Source organism: Haliotis rubra, unplaced genomic scaffold, assembly GCF_003918875.1.
Source record: "Haliotis rubra isolate DU_JTF1 unplaced genomic scaffold, ASM391887v1 Scf142, whole genome shotgun sequence".
NCBI classification, from domain to species: domain Eukaryota; kingdom Metazoa; phylum Mollusca; class Gastropoda; order Lepetellida; family Haliotidae; genus Haliotis; species Haliotis rubra.
This window is the reverse complement of record NW_025765359.1, coordinates 467,187-488,211: the sequence shown is the minus strand read 5'-3', so window position 1 is coordinate 488,211 and position 21,025 is coordinate 467,187. Positions and strand designations below refer to the sequence as shown.

The following is a 21,025-nucleotide window of genomic DNA, read 5'->3' as shown; positions in this document are numbered from 1 at the left end:
TTTAAAACATTCTTTTAAAAAAGATTTCAAATAAGATAAGGAATGTTTTATTTTCCTTGCACAACGCATTAAGTGAAGCGCCAATCTGTGCTTGTCTTGAGTGCTGTGAACGCCACACCCAGAGAAGAAGATACAGATGCTGCGCTTGCCGCATCACCTCGCCATTGTGATAGCGCCAGCACGTGAGTAGGTCTGAGGTGTTGAGGTGTGCAGGTATTGCACGGGTTACACGCGTGCACCTACATGACATGCACGTTCTACAGAACAGATGCATTCCTTCTTACCGTTACTAGGGAAACGAACTGAAAGAAAGAGCAACTAGGAACATTTGGTTTCGCATTCTGTTCATTAAGCTGTAGGTCTGTTTTCTCGCCCCAGGGTGTCTGCAATGCGACAGTGATGTTGATGACGAACTGATGAGCTGAGGTTTTACAAGGACGAATCTCAGGAACCGAACAATTTCGGAGCATGTAAATAAATACTTCATTCTTCTGTGTATCTTCATCAGTCACATACCGACTCTTTCAAAGTATGATATAACACATTCTGAAATGCTTTGCGCACAGATCAAAGGAACCCGCAGTATTCTGAGATAAGTAAACTTTACGTCACGTCATAATTGTCTGACGTCATGACGCTGTTCAAATTACCTCCTTCCTTATCTGACGTATCCTTGGAAAGATTGTTCTAGCTGTTAAAAATCAATCTGTGTCAAGTAAAGGAATAATATTCCTTGGGAAGGGTGAGTAAGTGAGGTTTGTTTACGCCCCACTTAGCAATATTCCAGCAATATCACGGCGGGGGGACAAGAGAAAATGGGATTTACCATGTCGGGAATCGGACCCGGGTCTTCGGCGTCCCTGGGAAGAATATGGCAAGGAAGTTAGTCAAAAAGAACAACATTCGGGATATATAATGGTGACAAGTCCTACCTTGTAAACATTCCAACATATAATGTATTCTTAAGCGTCTCCGCAGACTGTACGTATTCCTAGCAGCCTGTGGGTAATGAGAGGATGCCGTTGATTCTACGGGGTTGTCACCAAACATACAGATATCGTTTCGTCTGTGGTTATCTCGTTACCGAGGCCTCCCAATTATCTATCATGGGCCTACAAAATGAGTAACCATTGAGTGAGTGAGTGAGTAAGTTGGGTTTTACGCCGCACTCTGCAATATTACAGCTATATGGCGGCGGTCTGTAAATAGTCGATCTACGCAATTGGGATACGATGACATGTGTCAACCAAGTCAGCGTGCCTGAACACCCGATCACCTTAGTCGCCTCTTACGACAAGCAAGGGTTACTGAAGATCAATATTCTAACCCGGACCTTCACGGGTAGAGTGACCATTGAAAAGTTGTTGTAATATATTTTATTACAGTTTTATATGAAATGGAACTTAGGGGAAATTCATCAGTCCTAGACAAAACATTAAGACAGCATATGCTGTTGTACTATTTGGAGGGGCGGTGGGGTAGTCTAGTGGTTAAAGCGTTCGCTCCTCACACCGAAGTCCCGGGTTCAATTCCCACATGGGTACAATATGTGAAGCCTATTTCTGGTGCTTCCTGCCGTGATGTTGCTGGAATATTGCCAAAAGTGGCGTAAAATTAAACTCACTTACTCATAACTGGGTGAAAATAAGCATCCTACCGGGTACTCACTTACTGTAATAATTGGAAAGATATTATGCCAGCGCTTAACGTCGATCTCCCAGTCAGACATTCACTCCGAACCGCCCTGCCCTTACTTATCTTCTTGATGCCGAGCACCAGGCATGGCAAGAACAAGTACCATATCTTAACAGTTAAAAAACGTATATTCTTTTAACTAATTACATTGCTGTCTGAAAATGAAATGACAGGAAGCTGGTGCCTGGCGCCCATACAAAACGCTTGCTGTTTACGTCCGGTTCGTTGGCACGTGTGCACAACGCCGTTGTAATTACAAGGGGTATTTACTTTACTCTGTTGAAAAACAAATTAGTCAAACTAAACTGGCATGAGAAAAACGAGAAAGGTATAAATATTCTGAACTGAAATTCTATTAAGGTAATGTCGTGTCTAATTTAAGAAATTAATTTTTTACTTTTTAACCTTATGTGTATAAATTGCGATTTTTCTTTATAACGAAAAAAACGTAACGCTTAGATAAATCAGCATAAACAAGTGAAGTGATTAATATTTCATGATTGACATGAATCATACAACGGTGTATATAAAGCTGTTATATATTTTCTGGCTTATTCACTTTTTTCGAATTTTAAGCGTGATTCATTGTTGAAATTCCTTATCCCAGGCTTCTTAATGTTCGGCTTTGAGCGTGTTTTGTGGCGTGGATTTGAGGCAATGTAAATATGCACATTGTTATTTGAAGTCAATGTTCTTTCGTTCCCCCATATTTCAACTTTGAAAGCCAGGAAATTTATATCATTTGTTCCTGGAGAATGAAGTTTTCTGTCCGACCCAAAAGGTTGTTGTTATCAGGAGGATAGTTTTGTGCTGACACAGCGGATTCCATTATGTACCTGGACCCACCCGATATGCGTTAAAAGTTATGCTGTACAAATGCATTTCAGGAAATCGTGGTATTCTGCCAGAAAGTCTGAAAGAAGGTATTTTTACACACCTATTCCGTGTTCCGATGCCCTAAGAATCGAGCCATCAGCAAAAAGCAAGAAATACTTTTCGCGATCCCCAAGATTATCTGCTGACAGCGGCGTCTACTATGCGATCCGATCTATGTGATGAGTTTATTTGTGTCTATATATCCTTAAATAGTGAAGAGACCAGTTGATGAGCAGATCATGCCGCACCGGTTGCATAAGTCACAAACACACGCAAAGGCACGTCAAGTGTTCCTTAAAAGAACAACACAGGCACCTGGTTATCTCGAAATAGCTCGTGTTCCGAACGACATGTACAACACCCTGTTAATGTCGACTCAGTGTTGATTGATGTTACCTACAGGCTCGATGGAGGAGAGGTAAAATGGCGTTTACGTTCGCCTTCAAGATTATTGAACTGACAAATATATATTTCGAACTGTTCTGTCGAGACGCGTTGAACGAACTACGAATTTTCCGAACTAAACTTTGTGTCCCATCGAGTTCGTTATAACCGTAGACTACTGTGTATTTGTTTAATACACATTATTTCCTGAGAAAGCTACGCTCATTCCACATTGATTCCACTATTATGTCTCTGTTTTACAAATCATGTATTCAATCCATTTTAACATTATCTATGCAGTGTTGGTATGGGCTTCTGTCGCTTCAAAATAAGAACGAATTAAACAGGATTGTTAAAGTTGCAGGAAAAATTGCTTGTTGTAATTTTGATAGTTTAAACACCCTGTCCATGTCATCAGTTTTAAATCTTTCTGTCAGAATTTTACAAGACCCAACAAATGTTTTAAACACTTGTTATACACTTTTACCATCTGGCCGTAGGTATCTTTTACCAAATGTAAAGTCAAAGAGAAGTAAACACTATCTTATACCAGTTAGCATATCCTTTTTAAACAAGTCTTAAACATTATTCTCTTAGTATATTTATTGTTAGACGTTTCTCTCCTAAATACTGTTATTTCACTATGCATTCAATGTCATTGTTGCTGCTCATATCTTAAATGTTGTTTTCTAATGTTCTTAACTCTGATGTACACAAAATTCCCTTATCTGATCTTAACTTAATACGAATACTGAAACGTGTACTTCTGGTAACATGCGATACAAGGGGCGATGGGCGTTGGAGATCTTGCTGTATGAGTCAGTGCCAAATTCCCTTCCTGGTTCCGGAGTCTGATGAAGAGAACTAAGGGCAGATATATTTGGAAACGTAGTCTGTATAAATGTCATGACACCCTTCTTTTACACACTGGACGCTGCCTAGTTGCTGAGAGAGAACAGACCACAACTCGGCTTCCCTGTTTGGGAGACTCAATTCTTTCCTGTTTTGGGGTATGGTAAACGTCGTCAGAGTGTCACACCTGCATAACGTCGGGTTGCAATGCTGTTGTCCAAGCGTGGTAATTCGCTGTACAGAGTTGCCTCCCTTCGACACGCCAGAATCCTATGATAGTTGGTTCGCATTCAATACCTCTGCTTGAGGGTTTTCACAAAGTTCATATTCCTGCATTACTTCGGGTTTTCTTCCCACGTTAAGCCCACCCACCGTGATATAACCAGGATACCGTTCAGAGCGGCGATAAGTCACTTAATCAACTCATCAAGGTAACGGGCAGAGATTGAACTGAAATACTGTTAAAACTGGCAATAACCCCAACCCATCCCAACTCAGCTCACTCTTAATCGTCCTGGGATGCTATGATGGCTAGGTGTGTTGCATTTACATACTGTGAAACACCAGTAATGGGGTAGCCTAGTGGTTAAAGTGTTCGCTCCTAACGCCGAAAACCCAGGTTCGATTCTCCTGATGTGTGAAGCCCATTTCTGTTGTCCCCCCGCCGTGATATTGCTGTAATATTGCTGAACGCGGCGTTAAATCATAATCACTCACTCGAACAACACATCGCTGCACTTCGGTTAATCCAGCTACGATCTCAAAGTTGATGCAATGTTCAAAATAATTCGTTTAATAGTCATGATTTTTGCCTCTATAGAAATCGAATCGGATGTGTCGAATTGACGTTTGTCTCAGTGTTTTCTTCATTAACGTTATCACAAAAAGCTGCCCTTTACTGATCCCTCAAACTTGGAATCGTGTATCACTGCAGACACTCCGAGAGTCAGACACTCCCCCATGCAACAGCACCGTTGCAATAACACCTACAACCCGCAGCGCCGCCGACGCAAACACTAGTGCGATGCTAGAAGGGTCTCATCATTTCTCGTGACACTTATTCTTCCTTTACCGTGTTGATATAGATGTTATCACATCAGTATGACGTCACTGGTCTGACGTCACTTCGGGAAATGACACCCGACTTGGACACATGGAAAGTTGGTCCGATGAAGAGGAGCCCGGCGTCTGGGTAACCGTGATGATGACTGTAAATATAATTACAATTATAGTAATAACAACAACATCTACGACGACGATGATTGATGATGATGGTGCAGAAAATACCCCGAAGGTGTATTTATTTATTTATCTGTCTATTTTAACCTGTTAATTGCAACAACCCGTGAAGATCCGGGTTAGAAATGACCTTCAGTAACCAATGCTTGTCGTAAGAGGCAACAATATTAATCAGGTGGTCAGGCTCGCTGACTTGGATGACACACGTCATCGTATCCCAATTGCGTAGATCGATACGCATGCTGTTGATCACTGGATCGTCTGGTCCAGAGTCGATTACTAACAGACCGGCGCCATATAGCTGTGATATTGCTAAGTCCGGTGTTAAAAAACAAATAAACAAAGAAACAAAACACCACCAACAATAGCAACATACAGGATACAGGTACATAGCCTTAAGACTACACAGGGTCTAGATGCTCACAACGCATGACATATCATCACAAACACAGACAAGCCTCCTTGAAGCTTAATATCAAACTGCTGTCCCAGAATTAATGTTGCTGAAAGTACGCAACTGCGAAAGTTAATTTCATCCTCCGCTGCTGGGTGGTCGCACTTCAGATAAATTTTATCTGTTATTTATACCACTTCCGAATTCTGTTTCTATATAGATTCCGAGTTTCAGGGTTATAGGGTTTGATGGCCGGCGCCACCTCTTCTTGCAATGAGTTAATGGAACCACCACATGTTGTCTTTCTGCGATATGTTTGCAGTGTGCACTTCAAAAAATGACACTGGAACATATTTGTCCAAAGCACCTTGGAACCATTTACACCGAAAACATATCCATGGAATTTTTGCATATTGGTCACAGCACACTCGTTAACACAAAAGTTCGGTTCCAATGTAACTCACTGTGGTTGCTCAGCTGCCAGGATATAGGACTAACAAACCGGATAAAACCGGTACCCGACACTACCAAACTGAGCTGAAAAATTATCATTATTTTGGCTCGTATACCCCAGACATGTTAAGGTTGGACAATATTCCGTCTACATGACAGCGGCCCGAGTCCAGGACAGACAATCCGGTGATTGATAATATGGCCATCGATCAATGCAACTGGTTGGTTGGTTGGTTTGTTGGTTCACGCCTCACTCACACAGGGATTGGTCGTGAAATAATCAGAATCTCTAACCAAATGAGATTACGTTTTTGACGCTATTGGGCATTCTGGTGACAAAATACATCGATGTATTTTATAATGCATTACATACATGACATGTCTGTGTAAACCAAAATCCATTGTATGATTCAGATACGAAAACAGATCATAGAAGAGTGATTCGGTGAGTGAGTTTTATTTTACGCCGCTCTAACCAATATTCCAGCTATATGGCGGCGGTCAGTAAATAATCGAGTCTGACAAGACACTTCAGCGATTAACAGCATGAGCTTCGATCTATGCAATTTGGATACGATGACATGTGTCCACCAAGACAGCGAGCCTGACCACCCGATCCCGTTAGTCGCCTCTTCCGACAAGCATGGGTTACTGAAGACCAATTCTAATCTAGATCTGTACGGGTCCAATAATGCATTGCAAACTGGGAAACGATGACATGTGTCAACCAATTTAACGTGCATGACCACCTGATCCCATTGAAGACCTAACATGACCCGGATGTTCTCGGTAGAGTATACATTGTCCTGGACGGTTCCCAGTATCGAGAGACATGGGTTCAATATTCTTCCATATCATTTCTTTTCGCATGGACATATGTCTCTCCCCCCAAGTGATGGATACCGAAAACGTATAACTCTCCTCGTTGTTTCATCACACCAACTTCTAAATGCCACTCAAAGAAGTTATGCTGCAGTTCAGCTTATCGAGGTTGATATTTGAGATCATCTTGTGACCGGAAGTTATTGCGGATCCTGCTGAGACAGATGTTAGTGAGGCATCCATCATGTTTGACGTCATTACTAATGGTGTCCGTGCTATTAATGTGCCTTCGTTTTGTTTTGTTTGTTCCTCTCAGCAATATTCCAGCAACATGAGGCCGTTCTTGTCTGGCAATCGGTGAACACCCTGGTCTTGAGCAGTCCATGCTTGTAATTGACAACTGTCGGACTTACTGACTTGGTTGATGCAGATCATCGCACCACGATTGCGTAGATCAACGCTCATAATATCAATCATTGGTTTGTCTAGTCCAGACTCGAGAACCTCGTTAGATGAAAGCGACGGCATACTCAACTCTCCATATACTAGTACATGTAACCGGCCTTTTAAAATAGTTAGAAATTTTTAATAATTATCATGTACTTACATTGTACATTTGTCTGAAAGCCTCGTTCTCGCACGCCCATGCGTTTCCTGTAGGGTAAAGGTAAAGGAAAACTGTTATTAACAGCGACATCTGACAAAATGGTGAAAGAAGGACACAAGAGTAGTGTCCCATTGATGTAATAACTTGCCCAAACCCAATCTCGTCAAATTTGAGTGGTGCTCATAGGCGTACATGAGTATTTGACACACCTTACGACTGATTAACTTTCACAGCCTCACGTCAAAACAGCCATGGGATCAAGAGCGTTCTCTGCTGCAGCCCCCTATCTCTGGAACATTCTACCACTCACCCTAAAAGAAATAGAATCTGCTGATGCTTTCAAAACTGCCCTCAAAACTCATCTGTTCAAACTCTCTTTTCCATAGACATTGTCTACAATCTTTTCTCTTCATAGCGCCATTGAGCAATATCTTTTGGAAATAGGCGCTCTATAAATCAATTATTATTTATGTCAATTATGAAATGATGATGATGATTTGGAGATTTTACGTGCGCTTTCCTACATGATGCGTATTTCGCACACGAACTTTGGAAATGATAAGCAACTTATTGATATGAGATGTTGACTTACCTATTTTGGATCGTGCACGGCGTAACTGTATTGATGAGTGGCTTGGGAAATTAAACTGAAACGAGGATTGATTGTGTTGATAAAAATACCTGTTACTAGAACAAAACATCCTTTAAAATCAATTACACGATTGCTGTTGCAGGAATGTGGAAGAAATTGAAAGAAGCGTCCATAAAATAACAGGACACGGCTCACATGAAAACGCTGACACGCTGCACAATATTGAAAAGTAATAACGACTTTCCCCATCCATGTTGGTGGATACAAATACTACCCATCAAAAGTTTACACTCACTTTTGTAAACGTAGCCACGTACCTCAGTCAACTGTTCTAAACTAGATTTTGCAAAATATTCCATACTGTTTAAAGGTACTGTCATGAGTTTAATAAATGATGAAAATCAGTCAAAATTGGCGAATTCTTGACAATGCACAATATTGCACATGCTTTGATGCATGATTCTTTTGCAATTCATCTGCATCAGGTTTGGAATTGGTTCCCCCAACTTCATCTTCGATGTAACCATCTATACATACATAACATATAGTGAGTGCTTTAAGTGAGTCTAAACTTTTGATGGGTATTATAGAATTAGTTCAGGGGCACTCACACAATTTACCATTAGAGCCATAAATATCAAAAGAAATGTAAAAACCCCAACCAAATACAGTACATGGCCCTGTTGAAAATTCTGAAAAATATACAAACAAACCCGCTTTCCTCAAATGTAATTTTATCTTATCCCTTTTATATAATATATAAACAGACATCAGCACAAAAATCATCAAATGCACTGTTTACATTTGCATAATATTAACTAAGTTCTTACACCAACTGAGGGCTGGGGTGATCGAAGGTATTATTCGCCGATACTGCTGCAGGATCTCTGAGCCGCTTTATACTAACAGACGTTAAATGATGGTACTTGTTATTACTCTGCCTGGAGCTAGGCATAGAGGGGAAAAACAAGACCTGGTCAGCTCGGAGTATACTGAGACTGGGCGCGGTATCCAAGTGTTCTAGCACGTCCAGCATGCATAGAGATTGTCACACACGCACACACTTACTCACACACCCATACATACACATGTACACGCACACGCACACATCGCTTTGTCAGTGCAATAATCTTGAAAACCACACTATTTCTAAGCAGCCTGTATTGCTAGATATTCGCCATAGTGTCAGCACAATCCAGGTACGAAAGTACTGAGCGCCCACGATCAACCATGGAGCTAACAAGTCGTGATATAACTGAAATAGCTGCATTCTTTTCCTTGTTCGCTAATTGTTTCAGCAGCCGAACTACGGGCATCAAGCATGACTAACTAATGAGGGGTGCAACGTACAAGAGGGAACAGTCGTCTCGTTTATCAAGTAGGATTCTTTGCTTTGTGTTAGTTACATTGTGTGTATCTACCTTCAGTCATGTCAGTGTCATTGTGTGTGTGTGTGTGTGTGTCTTATCTTCAGTCGTGAAACATTGTGTGTGTGTGTCTACTCTTCAGTCGTGTGTCTGCTCTTCAAACAGTGTGTGTGTGTGTGTCTACTCTTCAGTCGTGAAACATTGTGTGTGTGCGTGTGTCTTATCTTCAGTCGTGAAACATTGTGAGTGTGTGTGTCTACTCTTCAGTCGTGAAACATTGTGTGTGTCTACTCTTAAGTCGTGAAACATTGTGTGAGTGTGTGTCTACTCTTCAGTCGTGAAACATTGTGAGTGTGTGTCTACTCCTCAGACATGAAACATTGTGTGTGTGTCTACTCTCTGTCTTGAAAAATTGTGTGAGTATTTTACTCTTCAGACGTGAGACATTATGTGTGTGTCTACTCTTCAGACGTGAAACATTGTGTGTGTGTCTACTCTTCAGATGTAAGACATTGTGTGTGTGTGTCTACTCTTCAGACATGAGACATCGTGCGTGTGTGTCTACTCTTCAGATGTGAGACATTGTGTGTGTGTCTACTCTTCTGTCTTGAAAAATTGTGTGTGTATTTTACTCTTCAGTCGTGAGACATTGTGTGTGTGTCTACTCATCAGACGTGAAACATTGTGTGTGTGTGTCTACTTTTCAGTCGTGAGACATTGTGTGTGTGTCTACTCTTCAGACGTGAGACATTGTGTGTGTGTCTACTCTTCAGACGTGAAACATTGTGTGTGTGTCTACTCTTCAGACGTGAGACATTGTGTGTGTGTGTGTACTCTTCAGTCGTGAAACATTGTGTGTGTGTGTATCTACTCTTCAGTCGTGAAACTGTGTGTGTGTATTTGTGTATGTTTACTCTTCAGTCAGGAGACATTGTGTGTGTATGAGTATTCTACGTTTCAGTCGTGAGACATGTGTGTGTCTACTCTTCAGTCGTGACACATTGTGTGTGTGTCTACTCTTCAGACATGGGACATTGTGTGTGTGTCTACTCTTCAGACATGGGACATTGTGTGTGTGTGTCTACTCTTCAGTCGTGAGACATTGTGTATCTGTTCTACTCTTCAGTCATGAGACACTGTGTGTGTCTACTCTTCAGTCGTGTCAGTGTTCTCTGTCACGTGCAGCAGGTAAATTCTATATAGGTTAACACGTCCAAAGGTAATCCATAAAACCCCCAACATTTCTTCAAATAGCATACATACATTGTTATATGCGTGAAGACCATAAAGGAAGATCAACTCTTCCATCATCTGCGCCTTGTCCCTCCGGGAATGGATACAGTCATCGCTCGAGACACGTGACATCACTTCCTGTCGTCTCTTGAGGTTGTCTCCGCACAGCTCATAACCAGCAATGCTGAGAGCCGACCTAATCCGGATGTCCGAGCGGGTGGACAGACTTGACTGACTTCGCCGGAAGCCGACGGAGACGGCCTGAATGTACGCCGGATTTGCTGTGCCTGAAAGATACAGTTCACGCATTCGATTGTTTGTTGCTGTCTGACGCCGCATTCATTAATATCTTTGTGACGCTTATCTGCAAATAAGCGGGCGATGGGGTAGCCTAGTGGTTAAAGAGTTGGCTCGTCGCGCCGATGACTCTGGTTCGATCACTGACATGGCAATAAAGTGTGAAACCCATTTTGGCCGTGATATTGCTCAGCCTGGAATATTTCCAAAAGCGGCGTAAAACCATACTCAGTCACTCACTCTTTAAATAATCGATTCTAGTCTTGATAACTGTGTATTTGACAACAAGCCTTGGATTTACCCGACAGCTTTACAATGTTAACGAAGTCAGGGAATCTGATCAGTACCAGACAGTCGCTTTTTACGACAAGCACGGGTTGGTAAAGACAAATTATGGCCTGGTCTTCGTGAAGATTTTCACAATTGGAGTAACCTGAATCAACCGAATTTACCAAATTTCTGGCACTAGGAAGTGACTGGATTATAACCCGTGTAAACCAACGCGTTTTTGGCATAGTACTGTTTTGAACAGTATCTCAGATATGTAAGAACTTGTCATTGAGGATCGATAAAATGGCCTGATATTGACTGGAAGCTTTAGTTTATCAGGTCTTTGGCGTTTACCCTTTTAGTGAAACCCTGAACTGGTGCAAGGCACGGTAAACCAACGATCAGCATATCCTGACACGATAAAGGGGCGCAACTCCTACAGCAAAATGCGAGGCTTTGCGTGCAGATCAATGAAAACCCGTGCGCGCTGTGAATGACTACATTAACGACCAAGATATTGGCTGATTTCATCTCGACTACGTGTTTGTTATCTGCTACGTGGATGTCGCGTGTCTTGATCACTAGATTACCGACATTGTTACAGTCCGGTATTGATCTTCACCGGATAATGATAATCCCTTGGCTGCACGAATCTTGGCAGGGATTACACGTATTGGTTGAAGGATCTGTCAAACTGACTAATTGTTATCGCAATGTCTTCACGACCATACTTTATTAACCATGCTTACCACAAGCCACGACTAACATAAATAGCGAGTGAGTGAGTTTAGATTTACGTCGCTTTTTGCTATATTCGAGCAATACCACGGCGGGGGACACAAGAAATCTTCACACGTTGTACCCATGTGGGGAATCGAACCAGGATCTTTGGCATGACGAGCGAACGCTTTAACCACTAGGCTATAGCGCCGCCCCTAACATAAATTGTGAACGTAAAGATACAAAGCATTTGCAATACCTGTTATTTTGTTGTTTGTTTGTTTTTAACGGCGGACTCGCCAATTTTCCAGCTGTATAGCGACGAAACTTCTTTGAGAGGCATTTTTAGAAGTTGTATAGATGAAGGAAAACCAAGTTCTATGGATAGTCAACTTTATTGCAATGAGTGCGCCCATTGCAATAAAGAAGTTGACTATCCATAGAACTTGGTTTTCCTCTTTTATATAACGATGGTTCTGAGCCAAGTCTGGGCCAAGCAATTCAGTGATCAGCAGGATACGCATCGATCTACGCAATTGGGATACGATGACCAACCAAATCAGCGATCCATGCCACCAGATCCCGTTAGCCGCCTCTTACAACAAGCATGGGTTACTGAATATCAATTCTAACCCGTATCTTCACGGGTCTCTGTTTTATTAAGGCATGAGGATAATTATTCATTTAAAGAAAACACATCTTGCAAGATTGTATTTATGTGTAATGCAGTGTCTCTTTATCAACTGTCTGAAGCACAAGCATTTTTACCAAACATTTTCTCTGACAATTTTTTTTTTTTCGATAAGATTCTGGAACGCCCTACCAGCACCACCCTCTCCCACAACGCCACACCGACCTCCTTGTCACCACCCACCCCTTCTCCTCAATCCTTGAATTCCGTCGGCCCATAATTAAAATGTCTATTGTTGAAGACATTTTTTCAACCTTTCCCAAAGAGTGAGTGGGCGAGTTTGGTTTTACGCCGCTTTTAGCAATATTCCAGCAATATCACGGCGGGGTACACCATAAATGGCTTCACACATTGTACCCATGTGGGGAATCGAACCCTGGGTCGAGCGAACGCTTTAACCACTAAGCTACCCGACCACATTGATTGATAGTGTTATTTAACAAGTTAATCCCATTGCTTACACAGGACTTGAAAAACGAGGACACGATAATGGAGGCATGTTTGAATTTGTCTTGACTTGAATTAACTGTAAATATTAATGGACATGTCATACTCGTCTTCCAAGTGTTCACAGGTCGTAGACGATGGTGTCCGAAATCACCAGCTGAGTTTGCTCGGACGTGTAAACAAGTCATAATACTCAAACACAAAGTACATATGTTGACATAGGCCTAGAAGGATGTCTGTCGCCTATATATTAGCGTGAGAAATAGGGGTGTTGATTTCGTCTGCGAATGTTTACTCATAGAACATAACACTGATATCAGATGGGGCAAACTATACTACTCTTGATATTAAAGACCACCCGATATTTCAACATGACTATATATAAAGATCTAATATCATGTCTTTAACGTGTTTCGAGTAGCATACACATATACTGCTCAATCCCGACAGTAGTACGAAACCCCACCCTCAAGCTGACGACTTGTAGGTGGGGTAGGGGTTGAGGTGAAGGAGTGAGGAACGTCTCGTCAGAATACAAATAAACGATAAAGTAAACTTCGCTTGTAACGAACTAATAGACTACTTATTACAGTTCGATATAAACGTTGTTCGTTATACGTATTTCGACATATATATGCATTTTCGTTATATCCGTCAGTTCGTTTTAAGCGTGTTCTTTGTAATCGTAGTTTATTGTATTTATGAAAAGACACATTTTGGCTTTGTGCATACAGTGCAAATCTGCTTGTGAATGAGTGAGTGAGTTTAGTTTTACGCCGCACTCAGCAATATTCCAGCTATATTGCGGCTGTCTGTAAATAATCAAGTCTGGACCAGACAATCCATTAATCAGCAGCATGAGCATCGATCTACGCAATTTGGATACGATGACATGTGTCAACTAATTCACCGCGACCAATCCCGTTACTCGCCTTTTACGACAAGCATGGGTTGTGAAGACAAATTCTAACCCGGATCTTCACGGGTGTGAATACATGATATCACATGCTTTTAGGGAAAGACACTTCTAGGGAGATACCTTTGTCTCAAGTCTCAAGATAATCAAGTCTGGACCAGACAATCCAGTGATCAGCAGCATGAGCATCGATCTACGCAATTTGGATACGATGACATGTGTCAACCAAGTCAGCGAGCCTGACCACCCAATCCCGTTAGTCGCCTCTTACGACAAACATGTGTTAGAAGATCAATTCTAACCAGGATCTTCAAGTCCGCTTTAAGCTAAGAGTGCACATCGGTATTTACTTAAAATACACATTCAAAAGGGTTACATGTAGGATGTCTGACTTCACTGAATATGTTTCATCGTACCCAATACATTGACACTCTAAGCTGAAAAGTCTTCACATAAGCAAAGATTATTACAATTACTTATTCAATAATCTCTTCAATTGTTGATTCTGACGATTTAATAGGAACACTCATCTCGGTATTATCAAACCTGTTATCGATAGTTTGCAGCGATTCTTTTATGAGTGAGTGAATAAGTCTGGTTTTGCGCCGTTTTTAGCAATATTCCAGCAATATCACGGCGGGGACACCTGAAATGGGCTTCACACATTGTAGCCATGTGGGGAATCGAACCCGGATCTTCAGCTTGACGAGTGAACGCTTTAACCACTAGGCTACCCCACATTGTCCTCTTTGATTCAAAAGAGAGAGAAATTTTACAAAATGTGATATCAATAATGCTATAAGTATTTGTAAGATTTGTTGATCAAGCGACTACATTTTACTGTTAAATGTTGCTTTGAGGTATTTTTAAAATGGAAAAGAAACCAAACAGGTAATTCTGCAACATAAAGTATATTATCTTTTGTACTGTGGGTCATTTGACATTTTTTCCAACAGACACCATGTATATATATGTTGTATTCTGTCATGACCTAGTGAACTTGTATTATTGAATTCGCAGCACATATTTCTTAGGACCCACCAGAACGAATTTTACAAACTCTTGTCGAATACCACTTCGAAGGCAAGGCATACATAGACACAGGCAATCTTCTGCATTGAAATATAATTACGTCTGGTTAAAAACACGTTACCTTGTTTACCTTGACCTTTGTGCCCCCTCCAAGATAATGCCAACTTGTAAATAATGTAGTATGTTTTTTAGAAGCGTTGTTGAAGCTGTGTGGTTTGAAAGTCTGTCTTATGAACTCATACCTACAGCAGTGATCAGGTAATTGCATACCTGGTACGACACCTGAATTTTGCAATCAGCGCACCTGAGGGCAGGTGGGGCAACAGATCAGGTGATAACATTGCGTCTATTTCAAAACATGGTCGAGATGAGAAACGTGCACGGAATATTATTTCATCGCAAGGCTGAATCGAGATATCTGATAAGTTTGGAACGGTACGCCGAGCCAGGGAAATAATAGTCCCGACTCCAAGAGAGTTGGCGACTCATTAAACATGAATTATAAGTTCAATGGTGGGTTCGGTTCTTTCGTTGTTAATGTACGCACTAATCTGGTGATCTAAGCGTGTATTCAGACGATGAGAAATATATGGTTACATGTATGTTGGACTCGAACCTGGACCTCGATCAATACGTATCTTATGAAGAAGCGGCGTGGTGTTGAGTGGAGTGAAGCGGGAGGAGAGGGAGAGGAGGTGAGGAGCGGGGGAGCGGTGGGGAGGGAGGTGTGAGCGGGAGAGGATTGGTTTGGAGCGGGCGGGGAGGAGGGTGTGGAGTGGAGTGGAGTGGAGTGGAGAGGAGGAGGAGGAGGAGTGGTGTGGAGCGGAGGGGAGGGAGCGGAGAGGAGGGAGGAGGAGAGGGTGGAGGAGCGGAGAGGAGGGAGATATGAGGAGAGGAGAGGAGGGGAGAGAGGAGGAGTAGAGAGGAGAGGAGTTGTGGAGCGGAGTGGAGATGTGTAGTGGAATGGAGTGGAGCGGAGCGGTGGAGATATGGTGTGGAATGGAGCAGAGTAGAGCGGAGGAGATGTGAGCAGTGGAGATGTATAGTGGAATGGAGCGGAGCGTGGAGTGGATGGGTGGAGGAGATTTGTATTGGAATGAAGAGCGGAGGTGGAGCGGAGCGGGTGGGGTGGAGGAGTGGAGCGAGTCGAGGAGCGGCCAAATTTGTGGTTGGTTAAGTTGATTTGGACTATAATTTGTTTGTTTAACACCGCAATCAGCAATATTCCAGCTTTATGACGTCTGTAAATATTCGATAAGAGAATGCAATGATTAACATCACTACGGTGGACGAGCCTCACTAACCAATCCCACTAGACGCCTTTTACGACAAACATTGATTTGCCGAAGACTATTTCTAACCCGGATCTTTAAGGGTCGAGCAGTGATTCAGCGATAGTGAGTGGCTATAGGGGGTAGAATGTGTGTGTGTGTGTGTGTGTGCATATACACCAGCGAATTAACACACAGTATTATCCTAATATGCTTAATGTATGCCTTCGGGCAGAGCTACTACCAGGCAATACGTATTGATCTCACGATCTGTGATACTTGACGTCAGAGACTTCAAACGGACGCAGTTCATCACGGCGAATTACATCGCCTAAGATACCCTCCCCACTCCAAGACCCTCCATCCTTGTACCCGTGAAGAACCGGGCTACAATTGGTCTTCAGTAACCCATGCTTGTAAAAGGCGACTAATGGTGGTCAGGCTCGCTGACTTGGTTGACACATGTCATCGTATCCCAATTGCGCAGATGGATGCTCATGCTGTTGATATGTGCAGTGTCTGGTCCAGACACGATTATGAACAGACCGCCGCCATATAGCTGGAATGCGGCGCTAAACAACCAACCAATCAACATTATCACACACCAGTAAGTGGGGAATATTAACGGTGAGCTGAGTATTTGTTGATACATAAGAATAAATCTGATCAGATCTGTCAGCAACCAAGTCGAACTTTTTAAAATTGCCTATTTGCGTAAAACCTTTTCCCAGTCAGCTGTTCACCTGTATCTATTTTTGCCAGGAATGGACAAAACCGTACTCACAAACCCACTCGCTCACTAACACACCCCCACCTCAGAACTCATACATCCATCAACCCGCTGACTTACCCCTCCTCCCACCAACTTACTCCCCACCCACCCTATCACCCACCCTATCACCCATATTCTTGCCCACTCAGATGATTGCTTTGCTGAGCGCGGTCCAGGTTCGAGTCCATACGTCATCACAAATCTACAAGTGCTAAGCGTATCTGTCACCGGATTAATGCGAACGCTTAACAATAAATGAAAATATGAATCGAATCCAGTAAATACTGAATATAGCCCGGGAACCACCAGCTCAAGTATAGTTAATGTTATTACTCCTCCTGTTTTGTGGTCTGAGGATTTGCGTGGTGCTTATCTGTATAATCCGTGTAAACTGCCACGGGTCCGTATGACTCGCTGAAAGACCCAAGAGACTAAGTACGAGCCAGGTACATTCACCCTTACAAGAATCAGTTATAATCACCTACATGATATTCACACGGCAAATTCAGAAAAAATCGACTAAGATTTTGTTGAAGTAATTTTGCTTTCTTTTCCTACTTATCAAGAAACAACTTTAGTAACGTCAAGTATTGGTGGTGTTTGAAAACGTAATCTGATTTGTTTCTTTGCAGTGGGGGTCAAAGGTTTTTTCAAGATTTCCAATTGACAAAGAGAGAAATATGTACAACATCAATATATTCCGCACGGTGCAATTATATTACAACATGTACGATTGCTTCTTCTGTACTTTTAAAAAACAATTTTAGGCAGGTGCAAAGATCTTAAGGTTTGGAATACAATACTCAGTAATGAAAATGGTGTTTGTCTTCAATATATCGTTGGCTACTATAACACGATGAAATGCATACATTACATCTATTTCTTTTACTCTAACTATGCATTTTGAATACAAACGTTCTTTACCTACCATACTTTACTGCATGAAATGTAAGCATCTAATTATTTTACTTTAATTATGTATTTTCACTAATATAATGCTCTTAACATATACATTTTCACTGCGATGAAGTACCTGACCAACGTATACCTGAATGCACATATCTGTGTCAGTAACAAAATATACTCACTCGTCATGTTGTGTGCTTGTAACTACGTGTTGTCTATGTACATCCAATGTAGAGAGCATGTCTACCCGAAACTACCCGAGTCCGACACGGTACTATATGTCAGCAAGGCGATTCGGTCCCCGCCATTGTGCAGAGGGTCGCAGAGTGACTTCATGGCCCACCCGGCAATTACTGGCTGCGTTTGAGCGAGCCGACACAACAGCAATTTGAATACATATGCAAGGGTAAACATAGTACATGCAGTGATTTTTTATTATCTAACCCCGCTCGCCGCCAAACTCAGGATCAAAAGTATACGCTTAAATATTCGTTTTGACAAGAAATATATGCAAACGTTATCAAACTGTTATTAAACCGCAAATTTCCAGTCGCAAAAACACTGCAAATTAGAGGGCCAAACTTCGACTGTAATACCCCATTTAAGTACGTCACTATCGAATAACCATCTCTTGTTCGTTTTTATATTTAGCTATCATCAAACGTTGGCTTATACTGTCTTTCTCACGACAGTAAACATATTTTAAAGTTTCTATTAAAGACATCAGTTTTGTTGGATTTTTCAACCTCAATTGCCTTTACAAAAGGATAATGTGACAAGGCCGTTCATACGAATCCTGACGAGAAATCCCCGTGCAATCCAGGTCTCTGGTCGTGTTTTTAATCATTCTATTTCCAGATGGTTTAAATAATACTCTTTGAGTTCCAACAAGTTCCAACAGAGATTTGTCTCAAGGAGTTCCGACCCACTCGATCAACTGGAAACCGGCATCAGCAACAAAAGAAACTGATGATTTTTTTCCCTTTTAACAAAATATGCAATTAAATAATGATATTAAATACGTAATTAAACTTGAAAAATACCTTTATCAAAGTATCTTTTGAGGGCTTGGTTCTCTGTGACTGTTGTTTGAAACGTCCATATTGATACAAACAATTCACTGTTTGTCAGTTCGCCCAAACGCAACTGGATGTTCATACCAGAACAGCATTGTCCCTGCTCGGGCGCGGGGTATCACCTTGTCAGATCGGGATAATCCCGGGATTAGGCTTCCACCAGAGCATGGATAATGTTGATAAGGGAGGGGTCGCTACACTGCTACAATATCAAGTCGAGTGAGTGAGTGAGTGTGTTTGATGTGGGAGGAAAACCCGAAGTTATACAGGTCTTTGTATTGCGATTTGCTCCTATCATCGGTATGGTGCTTATATATAGTTAGAAAACGCGGATCTGGTTTTCAACCAGGTTGGTTTGACTTGTTGGTTGTTTAACACCGCATTCAGCAAATATTCCAGCTTAATGGCGGCGGTTTGTAAATAATCCAGACTGAACCAGACAATCCAGTGATCAACATTATGAGCATCAATCTACGCAAATAAGATACGACGACATGTGTCAACAAAGTCAGCGAACCTGGCTACCCGATCCCGTTACCCGCCTCATACGACAGGCACAGGTTGCTGAAGACCAGTTCTAACCCGGATCTTCACGGGTAGTTTATGGTATTCCAGCAATATCACGGTGGTGAACACCGTCTTAGCACATTGTACTCCTGTGGGAAATAGAACTCGGACATTCAACGCACGAACGCTTCACCCATGCGGCTACCAGAATGTTTCTATAACGAGACGTAGAATAAGTACGTGTTCAGACCAGTACGGAAAAAAAATGTATTCAAAAATGTTTATTTATGCGAAGTAATGTTTGCTGAGGTGATTTGAACAAGTCATGTCCTATATGTTTCATAGACAATATTGGAATGCAAGCAGGCTCAAGCAGGCTCAGCACTGTGTCATTGGTCAGTGCCGACGATGGTTTATGCCATCTTTAGAAATACCTCAGCTAACCATGTCAGGGGACACAAGAAATGGGTTCCCACATTGTCCCAATGTGAAGAATCAAACCCGGACCTTCGGCGTGACGAGCGAGCGCTTTAACCACTAGGCTATCATAAGCCCGAAAGGGAGAGCGAAAGGTCGCGGGTTCGATCCCCGACCGCGTCATACCAAAAGACGTTAAAATATGGTACTCGTTGGTCCCTGCCTGGCGCTCTGCATTAATGGGTACAACAAGGACTGGTCAGCTCGGAGTCAGTATAATGTGTCTGAGTGTGGTATTCATGCTTCACTGCGGCATGGTATCTCAGTGGGTTAGCACTATAAAACCAGCTTCAGTCTGGGCTAGTACAAGGACCCGCACATACACATACACACGCATGCACGTCGTCATATGAGCGAAATATTGTCAAGCACGACGTTAAAACCCAATTTCACTTCACCTCATAAGCCCGAAAGTGTACGAGGATTGTAATATACAACTACACATATCAGTGATCGATGATCTAGTATTGATCATTACATAATATAATATGTCATCGCTTATTTTTATAACAAGCGTCCAAACCCCCATTAAAAAATATATATATATATAAGATAAATACAAACGTAAATGAATGAATGGATGAGTGAGTGAGTGAGTGAGTGAGTGAACGAACGAACGAACGAACGAACGAACGAACGAACGAACGAACGAACGAACGAACGAACGAACGAACGAACGAACGAACGAACGAACGAACGAACGAACGAACGAACGAACGAACGAACGAACGAACGAACGAACGAACGAACGAACGAATGAACATATAAATTACAATTCCCTTTGTAACATCTGCCCTGTACAATTTTGTTTATCGGACCGTGAAGTATTTACTTGGTTGAGATTGTGAGATAAACGTTCCTGGGATGGCTTGTGAAGGCAGGGCATGTTAGGATCATTTACCGGATTAAGTCATGATAATCAATACCATTATTGTCACGCAAAGAAACAATAAATCAGCTGACAGGATCATCTCATCGACGATTCATTGGGCCTGTAAATTCAATTACTCGTCATTACAACATGTCCGCAATGTCCACTGACAGCTATTATGGAAGTGCATTAGGTCTGCCAGCGTGTTTGAGTAACACGTTTGATTACATATTGTCCATTATAATGGCTGGGAGTGGT

At 42.0% G+C, this 21,025-nt stretch overlaps 1 protein-coding gene across 1 annotated transcript; it reads right to left on the bottom strand.

Annotated features, from left to right (window-relative positions):
* Positions 1 to 3,363: 3,363 nt before the first annotated feature.
* On the bottom strand, positions 3,364 to 18,156 carry LOC124269080. Its single transcript, XM_046704093.1, has 5 exons — positions 18,019 to 18,156; positions 10,545 to 10,801; positions 7,915 to 7,969; positions 7,323 to 7,369; positions 3,364 to 5,015 (listed from the first exon to the last, which is right to left on the bottom strand). The coding sequence occupies exons 1-5, from the start codon at positions 18,023 to 18,025 to the stop codon at positions 4,929 to 4,931; spliced, it is 453 nt and encodes a 150-aa protein (XP_046560049.1). The 5' UTR covers positions 18,026 to 18,156; the 3' UTR covers positions 3,364 to 4,928.
* Positions 18,157 to 21,025: the final 2,869 nt, after the last annotated feature.

Bases quoted from the DNA above. Each gene is read 5' to 3' on its own strand.
- LOC124269080 (XM_046704093.1), bottom strand. The intron at 7,370-7,914 runs GTAAGTCAACAT...TTTACCCTACAG, and splicing joins CCGTGCACGATCCAAAATAG to GAAACGCATGGGCGTGCGAG. The intron at 5,016-7,322 runs GTAAGTACATGA...TTATATTTACAG, and splicing joins CTTTCAGACAAATGTACAAT to TCATCATCACGGTTACCCAG.